The 13778-nt window shown below is 41.1% G+C and overlaps 2 protein-coding genes across 2 annotated transcripts; both read right to left on the minus strand.

Moving 5' to 3' along the window:
* Positions 1–3752: 3752 nt before the first annotated feature.
* LOC137747143 (probable pectinesterase/pectinesterase inhibitor 51) lies at positions 3753–5553 on the minus strand. The gene is made up of 2 exons (XM_068487171.1): positions 4602–5553; positions 3753–4520 (listed from the first exon to the last, which is right to left on the minus strand). The coding sequence occupies exons 1-2, from the start codon at positions 5539–5541 to the stop codon at positions 3841–3843; spliced, it is 1620 nt and encodes a 539-aa protein (XP_068343272.1). The 5' UTR covers positions 5542–5553; the 3' UTR covers positions 3753–3840.
* A 4731-nt stretch (positions 5554–10284) lies between these two features.
* LOC137747141 (probable pectinesterase/pectinesterase inhibitor 51) lies at positions 10285–13775 on the minus strand. Its single transcript, XM_068487168.1, has 2 exons — positions 12369–13775; positions 10285–11369 (listed from the first exon to the last, which is right to left on the minus strand). The coding sequence occupies exons 1-2, from the start codon at positions 13393–13395 to the stop codon at positions 10690–10692; spliced, it is 1707 nt and encodes a 568-aa protein (XP_068343269.1). The 5' UTR covers positions 13396–13775; the 3' UTR covers positions 10285–10689.
* Positions 13776–13778: the final 3 nt, after the last annotated feature.

A 13778-nucleotide genomic window follows, 5' to 3' on the forward strand; every position in this document is an offset into this window, starting at 1 on the left:
GGCTCAAATGAGTTAGGGGTGAGGATTGGAGATCAGGAAGTGCCAAAGAGCGATCGCTTTCGCTACCTAGGATCTATCTTGCAAAAGAAAGGAGAGTTGGATGAAGACCTCAACCATAGAATACAAGCTGGATGGATGAAGTGGAAGAGTGCATCCGGCATGTTGTGTGTTCGTCATATGCCACTAAAGCTCAAGGAATTTTTTTTATAGGACGGCAATAAGGCCGACAATGCTTTATCTCATGGAATGTTGGGCGGTCAAGCATCAACACGTACATAAAATGGGTGTAGCGGAGATGAGAATGTTTAGTTGGATGTGTGGGCACACGAGAAAGGATAAAATTAGGAATAAGAATATTCGAGGTAAATTAGGAGCAGCCGAAATTGAAGGAAAGATAACAGAAAATTGGTTACAGTGGTTTGGACATGTGAAATGAAGGTATGCTAACGCTCCTGTTAGAAGATGCGATTACAGGACAGAGGTTCAGGGTTGAAGGGGTAGAGGAAAACCTATGAAGACTTTGAAAGAGAATCTAAGAAAAAACGTAGTACTTGGATGTAACGAAAGAAGTGACACAGAATCGAGTACAATGACGTTATAGGATTCATATAACCGACATCACCTAGTGAGAAAAGGCTTGGTTGTTGTTGTGTTTCTGCATATAACCTTTTAGATTAATAATTTAATCATGCGTAAATGGTCACATGGGCTCTATATTTCGTTTTAATAATTACCGGCGCAAAAGAAAGCTATTTGTTGCTTTTTTTCTTTTTTTGTTGGGCAATATAAGAATAGTACGGGGGGTTGAATCAGGTCAAGCCCTTGGAAGTGGGTGGATTTGTCACCATAGTGTACAGAAAAGAACAACTAGATTTATTTAAAGGTGCCTTTGCAAATTTGTTTTTTCTGTTCATTTATTGATATTATTAATTAGTTTATGTCGATCTTGGAATTAAAACAAATTTGCATGATGGTAAAGTTAATTGACACAGTAGTTCTGAACCCCATCGTTGCAGTGTCTTACTTTAACTGATAAGCTACATAAACAGGTTCCACATTCCATTGTACTTGTGTGCTTGTCATCCAGGAAGGTAATCGCTCTTGGTCCTCTCCTCACGAGCTGAACAGTTCCTTAAAAGGGAAAACAGAGAGAATGAGGGCAACAGGTATGAAGCTTTAGGTCTTGTCCACGCAGGCGACCATTCTGTTAACTTTAAGATTTTAGCGTTCCATGTAACCCAACTCTTTTTTCTTTTTCCTTTTTCCTTTCTCCTTTTTGGTTGGGTTCAATACATTTTGTATGATAAGGATATCTCATTTCAAAAATTTATTTTTAGAGCTGCTCGGAGATTGTGGAGCTCCTTTATGCACCCTCCAACTGCAAAGCGCAACCTTGAGTTGATTGTGGATTAATATGTATTTTCACAATGATATGTACATTATATGCATTTGCTTTTTACCTACCTATTGCACTATCTAATTGCCAAAATATATTAGCGTTTAACTGGAACTCTCGTTATCTAAAAGAAGATTGTGTATGCTGCTGTCTCAAATTTTGATCTTTTTGACTTATTTAACAACGAGGGCATCTTCAAATGAGATATCAAAATGTCTAAATTAGCAATAATGCTAACAAAAGACAGCATTAATGTTTTCCAACCAAGAAGCCAAATCTAATGTGGCATGACATGGAATGACAGATCTCCCCTTGCTGCGAAATTTGACACCTTCAGAATTTTTGATTAATTATTAAATACTTTTTATTAATTTTTTATTGGTTTAAAGGATTATCCTTTTGTTTATTTTCATTCCCAATGCAAAGAAACCAAAAAAACCAAAAAAGCATGTGTTGAGATCCTTTGTAACTGAGCTCTTGAATCTCTTATTTATGAGATTGTATCTTGTTGCTAATTGCTAATTGCCTACTCGATTCAGGAGCACATCTACTTTGTTGTTGGAAATTGGAAATGTGCAATCACTCAAACCAAGTTGCTTGATTAATGTTTGCTTCCTTCATACAGGATAACGAACTTTGATGAGCAGACTGCTTCAAGTGTGAAATTTGAAGACTCAGAATCAAATAAGATATAGCGTTTTAATATTTATGGAATGAGCTGACAGAACTCAAAAGACGGATGATAAGGAGTGCTGATCAATCAGAAAATGAGAAGGTATATCTCGAAACTCTGTGCAACTTGACGCCATATCTTCTGATACAATAAGAACTTCGACAATAAAAACATTCAGAACGAGTACCAAGCCTTCTTTAACCGTATCCATTTTAGCTGCCACCACCACAAAACCAATTACGGTATAGGATATCTATCAATACATGTGGCCGTCTCCATCATTATTTGTACTTAATGATGAGCAGGATGTCGACTCCTAATTTTTTTAAATAGTTGTTCTAATTTCCTTTTCATTACTTTTCATTTTCTGTTTCTTCGAAAAGTTGATTGGCAGGATGTGTCGCAAGGAACTCAATTACTAACAATTGACGTTGGCGCTGCTATGGGGTCGCTTACAAGGGTCTTGATGGGAGATGAGCTCTGACCGACTTAGCTAGCATTAGCTGTTCCTATTGGTGTTTTAATGCTTCTTCCGGTGAGATTTCTGACGTGAATGATTCCGGCCAAAAAAACTTATGAAATGATCGGATTCTCATCTTCATGTTCATCCAGCTGACGTGGTTTATTACTGGAGGAGGTTTCTGGGCGGGAATATAACAAGGTCAAGGCGTGCTCCTGTTACTTTGTTTCTGTTGCATTATTTGCGATAGTGCTTGTCAATAACCTGTATAAACCGTACCTTTGTAAGACGTATGCAATGAGTTATTTGTATGTTGCAACTCTTTATAAATCAAATTTTCGGTTATAGAGATAACAGTCAATGATTTCCCAGTTGCTTGGAAAGGGGGCTACAAGGAATCAAAGGATATCCAAGCCACACAAACCCTCTTGGATACTTAATATTCATATTATCTTCATCTTGATTACACTCACTACTGGCTACTATTGGTTATAAGTTTGATTCTTATAAAATAGAAATCAAAATCAATTTTTCCGACCTACTATGAAATGCATAACTGACACAAAAATGATTTTTACGTTCGTATTCTTTTCACTCACACAATAACCCCTGTTTTTACTTTTAGTTTTTATATTAAACAAATTAAAAAGTAGACAAAAAGTAGTGTATGAGAATCCTTTCTTTTTTGAAAGGAAACTAGATAATGGTTTCGCCATAGCAGTCCATTCTTTCGGAGGTCACAAAGACTTATAGAGACATTTCAGCTTTCTCCTTGCCATCATCATGCGATTCACCAGCGCCAGAAATCAAACACAGGACGTGCCGTGTGAAATACAAGCCTGAAATTTGTCTCTAACTATTAGGCCTCCCCATATTTCTTATTAGTGACACGTAATTTGATCTGCTAATTTGGTTTGAGTAATGCTATTCATACCATGTTTTTGTACCACATTTTCATACCACCTTAGATGACATTTGATGTGGACAGCCACATCATTTGAATTAATCAGATTTTTAAATTTAGTTCATTATTTAATAAACTAATAATTAAGAAAAACTAGTTAATTAAATGATGATTATGATATACGAGGAGTCTCTCTTCTTCCTTTCCTTGGGTTTTGCAAATTTTTCAAATGATGTGGCTGTCCACATCAAATGCCATCTAAGATGATATAGAAATATGGTATAAAAATATGGTACGAATAACATTACTCATTTGGTTTAGGTCTACCTGCATTACCCATTGATATATTCATTATTAAAATGTGGCCTATAATTTTTACCAAAAAAAATGTGGCCTATAATAATTTGTCAAGTTGACATCCACTCATCTCCCTGAATAAAATTCTGCACAGAATACGTATTAACATGTTGAGATGGGATCTTGCTAGTCCAGTTCCATCTCTGGGACAAATCAGAACCCGCCCCAGAATTCCCGAACTCCCCAAAATAAAGGGTGTTGAGAGCGAAATCCCCACTCCAAGGCATCCACCCTTGGGGTGTAATAAGAGCTTCCATACTGCAGTTTATAAAAACCGTCCTCGAATACTCCTTCCACGGCCTCCCCAAGTAGTTCTTGTGCACCTGCGGCTTGCTCCGGTACAACCTCATGTACTCTTCCGTGCCGTTGATCGAGCAGTTTCGAAACACGAAACCCGTTGCCAGCGCAGGGTCTGTTCTTCCGTGGGCTGCGACGACATTGTCTTCGCCTTTCTCGGGTAGGAGTTGCCGCGGACGAACAAGGATGGTGCAGTCTTGGAAGATAGAAGCTGACTTTCCGAAGATGAAATCAACGTTGCCATGGATGGTGCACGACTTGTAGAACTGGCGGTTTCCTTGTGCGTAGAGAGTGTCCTGGTTGCCTATGAATTCGCAGTTTTCGATTACAGAGCGGTCGCTGTCGGATCTGAAAGCAACTGCTTGGCTGGCTTCGGGACCTGCTGTGTTCTGGATTGTGAGTCCTCTTGCCATGAATCCATCACCGAGAACCCCTGTCACATCACATACATCAACAAATTGACGAAAACTTCTGAAAAAACAAATAAAAGTAAACTCTGAGGAGAAAATCTGACCGACGGTGGCAGTGTTGTAGGTGGAAATTCCGGGCTGGCCGACATTCAACGACCCGGTAATGACCGTTTTGCCGATCCCGTCACCCAAAAACATCACGTTCCGCTTCTCTAAGGGCACTCTCACGGTCTCCTCATACACCCCAGCCTTTATCCCAATCACGAACCTCTCGTTTCCCGCGTTATCCGGTGCGGCATTCACCGCCTCCTGCACCGTCCTGTAATCACACCATTTCTCCTTGCACACCGTCACGTTCGCCGTTAAACCCGACGGCACCCCGCCCCGAAATCCCGGGTCGGGACCTCCGTGCTCCAGCCGCTCCCAGAACCCGTCTCGCTCCGTCTTCGGCGGGGCCCACATCTTTGTGTCGTTGCCGAAGTTGTCGTACGAGGCCATCATGCCGAGCGCGTTGCTGGATTTTCCGATCAAACTGTCGAGAAATGACATCGTCTCGTTGACCATGATGGTGTCGTTGACGTTCTTGAGGCCCGACCAGCACCCGTACTGGTAGAGCAATGCGGAGCTCATAGAAGCACGTGCATTTTTTATTTTACCACGTGAGAGACTGTCGATCGCGAGAGAGATTCGGTACTGGGAGTTAGCGAGGATGTCGAGGCAGTTATTCGCGGCGGTCGTGCGGTTTTGGCTGCCCGGGGACGAGTCCAGGATAGTCTTGATCATTCCCTGCGCCGTCTTGACGCCGTCGCCGGAGAGTTGAACGGCGAATTGGATGGTTTGGAGTGCGGTGGTGTTGGGTTCAGTGACGAGGTTGGTCAAGGAGGTTTGACAGGCGTCGGGGAAGCGCGTGGCTTTGCAGGCTTGTTGGATGTGAGGTTGTGGGGAGGTGAGGAGGTGGTGACGGTGGTGGTGGTGGTGGTTGGCGGAGGAGAAAGAAAGGAAGAGAGTGAGGGAGAGGAGAAAGAGGAAGAGGAGGGAAGCCATGAGGACAATGAGGAGGAAGACAGCATTGCCATGGAGATGGAGGTCTAAATAAGGCGGGCATTGCCATGGACATGGAGGTCTAAATAAGGCGGGGCGGCATTGATGGGTGAAATATAGAATGGGATATGGAAAGTCATGTGATATGTGGGGATTTGATTTGTTGCTGATTTTTGTTGGTTTTATTTATTTTTGGGACGGATAAGAAAAGAATTTTCAGTTGCAGGGATTGCAGCTTCTTTGATTGGAGGGGGTAAGTGATGTATATATTCCAGTGTTAAGTCAAAGGCTTTTGTTATATATGGTAATCTTTATAGCCGACGGTCATATTTGTGAAAAAAAAAGAGAAAGCACGAGTTTATAATTATTCGGGCGAAGATTTTTCTCGAGAAGGGTCCTCAAACCTCAGCATAGCTCCCCAAATGATTGGCACTTTAGATGTGTAGTCAGGCTCTTGCTTATTGATGTGCTACAAGAAGAGGGTGGAGTTAATTCTGAAAGGTTCCTTTGTGGGGCCTTAGGTGTAGGCCTTGAGGCTCGCAATCAAAACTAACAAAGTGCTAGGCATGCCACTGCTATCTTAGTATAGCAGATGTAGAACAAGTTTATTTTTAGTCGATTACTTGCACCCCAAGTTACTCGGACTTCTTGTTATCAAAGGATTGTCGTGGATGGGTTAAGTCCACATTAAGTTCTTTTTCTTGCCTTGTAAACAAGGACTTTTAGTTCATAATCTTGTATGTTCAAATGAAGGGAGTCCAGAGCCCCTTAAGTCATTTGCTTGGCCCTAGATTGCTTTTAATGAAGACATATTCATTAGACTAACCAAATCCAGATACAAATAAAGATTCTTAAAGTAGGAAAGCAGGTGGATATGACTTGAATACACACTGAAGAATGCATTAAGTAATAGATCTACAAATTTAGAAAACAAACAAAGAGTGTCAGGCAAGATTTCACCTTGTCTGTCAAGGTTGAACCTCTTGCAATCACTTCTCTTTGAATTAACAGGGGTTTATATGCTAAAAAGGAATGGATGGTAAATAAGTTTACACAAGGGAATTGATATTACGCCATTGAGGGAGACAGCAGAGCTTTAAACTGAACAAGAGATAGCTTGTCACTAAAAAGGACTGAATCTGAGTTGATTTTAGCTTTTGGATGCAAATCTGGCTTGAGAGCAGAGTTTGTATGTTTGTTTATTTGATTGGCTGAGTGTCCTTATTTCTGGGACCTCTTCCTCCTTTTATAGGCAAATTAGCCCGACTGCTATAACTTTGTTTTTGCCTGAAAGCACTTGAAGGTTAGTGAGTTATCAGTTTTTTACTTGGAATGCCACTAGAAAGTATTCTTTGGTTGGTAGTAGTGTGAAATCCCATTTTTGGATTTCATTGTTATAATCTACGTATTTGTATTATTGAGATTTTATATTATTTCTCGAGAATTTATTTTAAATTGTTTGAATTTAGATTTTAACTAAACTAGTTACAAAGTTTGAAGTTTGAAAATTAATTGTTTAAAATCCGTAGACCTTTGGAGGTCACAATTTATATTTTCAAATAGATCTTGAAACCACGAACGTATAGGCGAAAGCCGTTTGCGAGTCCAAATTATAACTGTATAATTACGGACATTTGAAGTTGTTTTACTAAATTATAGATTTTAAATCAATTAAACTTCCACAAGGAAGAAGCTTTATCAGATTTAAGCAAAAATAAGAGGATCAATCAGCGTAAAGGAGAAGGACTAATCAAATAAAAGAAGGATGAGGAGGGGGGAGGGGGAACCTCCCCCAAAAAAGGAAAATGGGGCTGCTGCTAATTCGTTTTGGGGGCGAATTAGATCCGTTAACCCACAAACTTGATCCACTTGTATCTTCTTCATCCGAGCTCCGTTTTGGGTGATCTTGGTATCCATGGAAAGCTCTTGACGAGCCTTACATCTCTGTAGTGTTAGATTTCCCATTTTCTTTTCCATCTTTGCAGTTCAAAGCCACAAAGCCCACAAGTTTTCCGGCGGTTTTATCATTTTTTCCGGTGATTTCGGCAACCCTTTCCTTCGAGTGAAGTATGAAACTTCATCTACTCTTCATAATCTTCAAGTTGGTATGCTTAATTTGTGCTTTCGTATTCATTTTAGAGTTGGGTGTTTAGAACCCTAGAAATCCGGTTTTCTTCGTTGAATTTGGATGGTTTCCAGTTAGAATTTATCGTCGGTCTAGTTGTGAAAAGTGTTTCCTTTGTTGAACTCTAGCTATAATGTAAATTTGAGCTCATTTAGTTAATGTTGGAAAATTCGGGCTTTCTAAACCCTCTACCTTGACTACTACCACGTGTGGCGGTGCGTGGGACCGTCCACGAATGTTGTCTAGGTACCAAATACCTTCTAGTGACCCTGTGAACCTATGTCTAGCTCGGTTTCCCAAAATTCCATTGTTTGGTGTGGTGATCAAATTGGACCACCACTTGTTTGGGTGATTGACAATAATCCGACCGTTGGATCGTCACCAAACCTCAATGCATTATAGAACATAATATTTAGTTAAAATTAGTATTAATGGAAGCCCTGTGAGGCTTTGCGGCTTATCTTTGTGATTGACTTTAACATATGTGATATGGTTATTACCTTGATTTCTTATATTGGTATCATCTGTGAATATGACTTGGTTTTATAATGTGATTTCTATTGAAATGTGATTATATATATATATATATATATATAGTCATAGACCTATGTTTATTAAACATGACGCTTGTATACTGATGATGATCGTGATATGTGATTTGATGTGCATATTTGAAAGGTGGTTGATTTGCATAGGTGGTATGATATGATGAAATGTGAGTGACTTTAATATATGTGAATATGAAATGGTTTTATAATTATGTTTCCTATAAATTGTTAATTTTTATATTTAGCCATCGATGGGGTTTGTTGCTTCAAAACGTGTTTCACCCCTCGTTTCATTATTTCATTTCTTGTTTCGTTGAGCTTGTATAACTTGAGTAACTTGATTCATGTGTTATTTCATTGATTGGTTGTTATGCATTGTGCTCCACGATTCCGTTGAGTGATGGTTTGGAATAGTGTCTTGGTTCGGATTCCATTGAGTGATGGTCCGGAATCGTATCTTGGTTTGGGTTCCATTGAGTGATGGTCCGGAATCCCTCATACTCTACTCCACGATTCTGTTGAGTGATGGTCTGGAATCGTATCCTGGTTTGGATTCCGTTAAGTGATGGTCCAGAATCCTTCATACTTCACTCCACGATTTTGTTAAGTGATGGTCCGAAATTCCTCTTACTTGATGTTTTGGTTCCATTGAATGGTCTGAAGCCTGATATTGATGGATTTCGTTGAGTGATCCGAAATCGCATCATTTGACTTGTTGGTTCCTTAAATTCAAGTTCAGCTTCAGACTTCAGCCGAACTGTGTTGCACTAGCCCTGCATTTTGGTGTATTGTGTTTTATTGATGATGTGAATGTGGAATTATGTTGATTGTGATTGTGGGCACTATGAGTAGATTTGTTGATCCATATGGCTAGAAAATATGATTATGCTTCATTGTTGTTCTTTGAAATATTGCATGATATGCATTGTAGTATATTGCTGAGATATAGCGATTTATGTGATGAATATTCGAGTGTAGTGAAATAATGAACTACGAATGACTTGATTCCTATTTAGGGTACGTAGGCGGTCTAACGAGGATGTTAGATGCAGCCATAAAGTCTACGAAGAAATATTGCGCAGTTGGATCTAAAGTTGTGTTTTGCCATTACCCGGTGGCGGGGTATGTTAGAGATACGGGTATTTGGTGACGTCACGTGTCGATCCTGGACGTATGTCAAGATCGGGGCATGACAAGTAGGAGTCTCCGTCACTTGTCTTTTCAATGGTAAGCATGTGGCTTGTATTTTGGTTGAGAAGGCTTCAATTTGCCTTTGGGCTCGGTGCTGAGCTTTAGCCAAGTCCCCTTTTAGTTAGCATCCTTGGGCTTTCCTTCATACAAATCCAATGTTCAAATATTAACCCAAACAATAATATTACACTTTTTACGTTAGTCCATGCTTCAAAGCAATTTTACCAGGAATAAAACAACAAAAATGAATTCATGAGAGTTTGATTACTGAACAACTTACCGATGACAAATTACTTTTAGACTAGTCTTATTTCTCTAAGTTACTCCAATTTGATGTTGAATAACCTAAATTAGTATTTACATTATTTTTGTTAGTAGGGTATTAAGCCCTAGTTTGGTATTGAGGTGATTCTGCAAAAAAGTGGCTATCAAAAAAAGCTAGGAGCTTTTTTATTTTTGGTAAACATTCAACTTCAGGTTTTTTTCACAGTTTTGGGTGAAAAAAGCCAAAAACACAAAGCTGCAAAACCCATCTTTGAAAAACCAGTTTTTTTTTCACATCTGTTTTACATAAAAATTTATCAAACACTATAATACTGTTTTTTTTTTTTTTTTTTCAAAAGCATTTTTACAAAAAAGTTTAACAAACACTCTGCTGCTTTATTTCACAGCTGCTTATTCTCACATCACAGTAGAAGCAATTTTTTTTTAAAGTACAGTAATACCAAACTAGCCCTAAGATGAAGTCTCTTGAAACTTATCACAAGAGCATCTCAAATGGGAAAACACAAATTTGAGACGTGAAAGTCATATTCACATCCCATTTTATATTCTTGGTACATGTGAAAGAAAAATTTACTCTAATGGGAGAGATGTAAATTTGAAATCTCATTTACATCTGGATAATTTACATTCCTCTATTAGAAGAATATTGTTGCATTGGTTCAAAGCCTTTGTCAAACCTAAAGTAGGTGTGAAGCAAAATACCCGCACCTTAGCTTAAATGTCCAGATGCTTAACGTTTACTTAACATGGTAAGTATCAAGGAAATGGGGAACAAAAGAAAGAGCACCGGATCAACTAGCTCCCTTGTCGATCTGCCACATGATTTTCATGTATTAAATTACGGGTTTTAAAGGAAATTCCACATTCTATATATGTAAGATAACATAGAAAAAGCTGGGGATTGAAACAATATGCTTCCACTACTAATGTATTGCGTTCCTACTGCACTCACTAATTAGTATTTTGTTATTAAAAAGGGGAATTTAAAAACCCGCTCATATTTCATGCTTTAATCCACTCATCTCCCTGGATAAAATTCTGCAGAGAATACGTATTAACATGCTCGGGCGGGATCTTGCTGCTCCAGGTCACTCTCTGGGACAAATCAGAACCCGCACCCGAATTCCCGAATTCGCCATAGAAAAGGGTTTTCAAAGCAAAATCTCCACTCCAAGGCATCCACCCTTGTGGTGTTAGAAGAGCTTCCATATTACAGTTTATAAACACCGTCCTCGAGTACTCCTTCCACGGCCTCCCCAAGAAGTTTTTGTGCACTTTGGGCTTGCTCCGATATAACTTCATGTACTCTTCCGTGCCGTTGATCAAGCAGTTTTGAAATACAAAACCCGTTGACTGCGCAGGGTCTGTTCTTCCTTGGGCTGTGACTGCATTGTTTTCGCCTTTCTCAGGTTTGAGTTGTCTAGGACGGACAAGGATGGTGCAATCTTGGAAGATGGAAGCTGAGTTACCAAAGATGAAATCAACATTGCCTTGGATGGTGCACGACTTGTAGAATTGGCGGTTGCTGTGAGCATAGAGAGTGTCCTGATTGCCGATGAATTCGCAGTTCTCGATTACGGATAGATCACTGTCTGATCTGAAAGCAACTGCTTGGTGAGCATCGGGACCTGCGGTGTTCTGGATTGTGAGACCACTCGCCATGAACCCATCACCGTTAACTCCTGTGATATATGAGATAATCAAACAATCAGCATCTGAGTAAAGATGCAATCAAGGAGTCACAAGAAAACTCGACGAACAAATGATGCTTTCATAATATGTTGTTCCTTGCATTGTCATCCCAATATATGGCCCATTTGTGGAAAGTATAAAAGTAATGGCCGGATTTGTGGAAAATGTCAGCAACGATAGAAAACATATGCAGCTGCGAAGGCTAATTGCAACTTAAACCGGAAGGATTCAGGGCTGTGCACACTAATGGTCAAGACGATTCCATGAAGATAAAGACGTTCCTCGGCAATACCATCACAACTCCAGGAGTCGTGCACAAAATACGACAAGTACTGCGGTCCTAAGCTAAATTCTGGAAATCTTCGTACCACAGACTATGCCTCTCAAATCATTCTAATTCCCTATGCCTCTCCATCCATCCTGACGAATAACGCTACCCACATCACATTTACTAACAAATAATGTTTACATCTATCACATTTACTAACGACATTGTGTTATGCATCGGGTCTCACATGTGAGAACGACGCAAAAAATATGGTCGCAGTTGGACAACAAGCAACCCACTAGAACTAGGAAAAGCTACCACCTACGCCTACTTCCCTATACTCTACGAATACATTCCAACCGCGTGCAATCATGGACCGCACCAAAATAATGTGCTCCAGCATGTCATCACCCACCCATCCTCTGCCATTACGTGGGTGCGGGGTCACACCATAAGAGTGTGATCCAGCACGTACTGCATTTTCAACTTACCAAATATGACGTCATATTTTAAAAATCTTAAAACTAAAACTGACCTAGAATTTTATTTTATTTTTTTTTCAGACATATGATACCATGGTTCAAAATTGAACTTAGTGATAATCGAACGTATGACATCTCGTTTACAAATAAAAAGAATTATCACTAGATGACAGCAGACGAAAAAAAATTTAAATCAAATCAAAATACAAAAAGTGATACGTATTGCGTAGTAAACATACCGACGGTGGCAGTGTTGTAGGTGGAAATCCCGGGCTGGCCCACATTTAATGAGCCGGTAATGACGGTTTTGCCTATCCCGTCACCCAAGAACACCACGTTCCGCTTCTCTAAGGGCACCCCTACGGTCTCCTCGTACACCCCCGCCTTTATCCCAATCACGAACCTCTTATCTCCCGCGTTATCCGGCGCGGCATTCACAGCCTCCTGCACCGTCTTGTAATCGCACGATTTCTCCTTGCACACCGTCACGTCCGCCTTTAAACCTGGCGGAATCCCGCCCCGAAATCCCTGGTCGGAGCCTCCGCCCGAGAGCCGCTCCCAGAACCCGTCCCGCTCCGTTTTCGGCGGGCCCCACGACTTTGTGTCGTTTCCGAAGTTGTCGTATGACGCGATCATGCTGAGCGCGTTGCTGGATTTGCCGATCAGCGAGTCGAGAAACGACATCGTCTCGTTCACCATGTGGGTGTCGTTTGCGTACTTGAGAGCCGACCAGCAGTCGTACTGGTAGAGCAACGCGGCGCTCATGGAGGCACGTGCGTTCTTAACGCGACCACGTGACAATCCATCAGTGGCAAGCGAAATTCGGTAGTGGGAGTTGCCAAGGACGTCCAGGCAGTTTTTCGCGGCGGTGGAGCGGTTTATGTTCCCTGCGGACGAGTCCAGGATGGTGTGGACCATGCCCTGCGCCATTTTGAGGCCGTCGTCGGCGACCTGGACGGCGAAATGGATGGTCTCGAGAGGGGTGGCATTTGGGTCAGTGAGGACCTTGCCCAGGGAAGCTTGGCACGCTTCGGGGAAGCGCGTGGCCTTGCAGGCTAGCTGGATCTGGGGATGAGGGGAGATAGAGTGACCGGGAGGACGGTGGCGGGAAGCGGAGGATAGAGAGAGGAAGAGAGTGAGGGAGAGGAGAGAAAGGAAGAGGAGGGAGGCCATGAGGAGAATGAGGATTGGGGATTTGGGTCTGGAGGAGCAGCATGGTGGTGGCTTTATAAATTTGGTGGGTTTTCTGTGGAAATTGAAGGTCATTGAATGATTGGGGTGCGGAATTAATTGGTCATATTTGGAATTCGGAAAGTAATCCGACGTCGCGATTTGATTTTTGTGGATTCTAATTGGTTCGAATTTAGGAAATTAGGAGTCACGAGGGAAAGGGGAAAGTCACGGGCGGGGGATATTTGGAGGAATTCAGACTGATTGTTTGGGTGCTGTCTGTCTGTGTCTGTCACGGATTCACAGATTGTAGTGGGAGCAAAAACGAGAGCAGCAAAACCGCAAAGGATCCAGTAATTGCTGTGCAGTTATCCAAGTGAGATATGATCTGAGAGGATGTGTTGACGGTGTCAGTGTAAAACTGTGTGTCCAACTGAAAAGTAAAGCGGGAAAACGACAGACAGACGGACAGACATATC

Source organism: Pyrus communis, chromosome 10 (genome assembly GCF_963583255.1).
Source record: "Pyrus communis chromosome 10, drPyrComm1.1, whole genome shotgun sequence".
NCBI classification, from domain to species: Eukaryota; Viridiplantae; Streptophyta; class Magnoliopsida; order Rosales; family Rosaceae; genus Pyrus; species Pyrus communis.

Coding starts and splice junctions, on each gene's coding strand:
- LOC137747143 (XM_068487171.1), bottom strand. CDS start 5,541: ATGGCTTCCCTCCTCTTCCTCTTTCTCCTCTCCCTCACTCTCTTCCTT. Junction 4,521..4,601: donor CTACAACACTGCCACCGTCG/GTCAGATTTTCT, acceptor GTGATGTGACAG/GGGTTCTCGGTGATGGATTC.
- LOC137747141 (XM_068487168.1), bottom strand. CDS start 13,395: ATGACCTTCAATTTCCACAGAAAACCCACCAAATTTATAAAGCCACCA. Junction 11,370..12,368: donor CTACAACACTGCCACCGTCG/GTATGTTTACTA, acceptor CATATATCACAG/GAGTTAACGGTGATGGGTTC.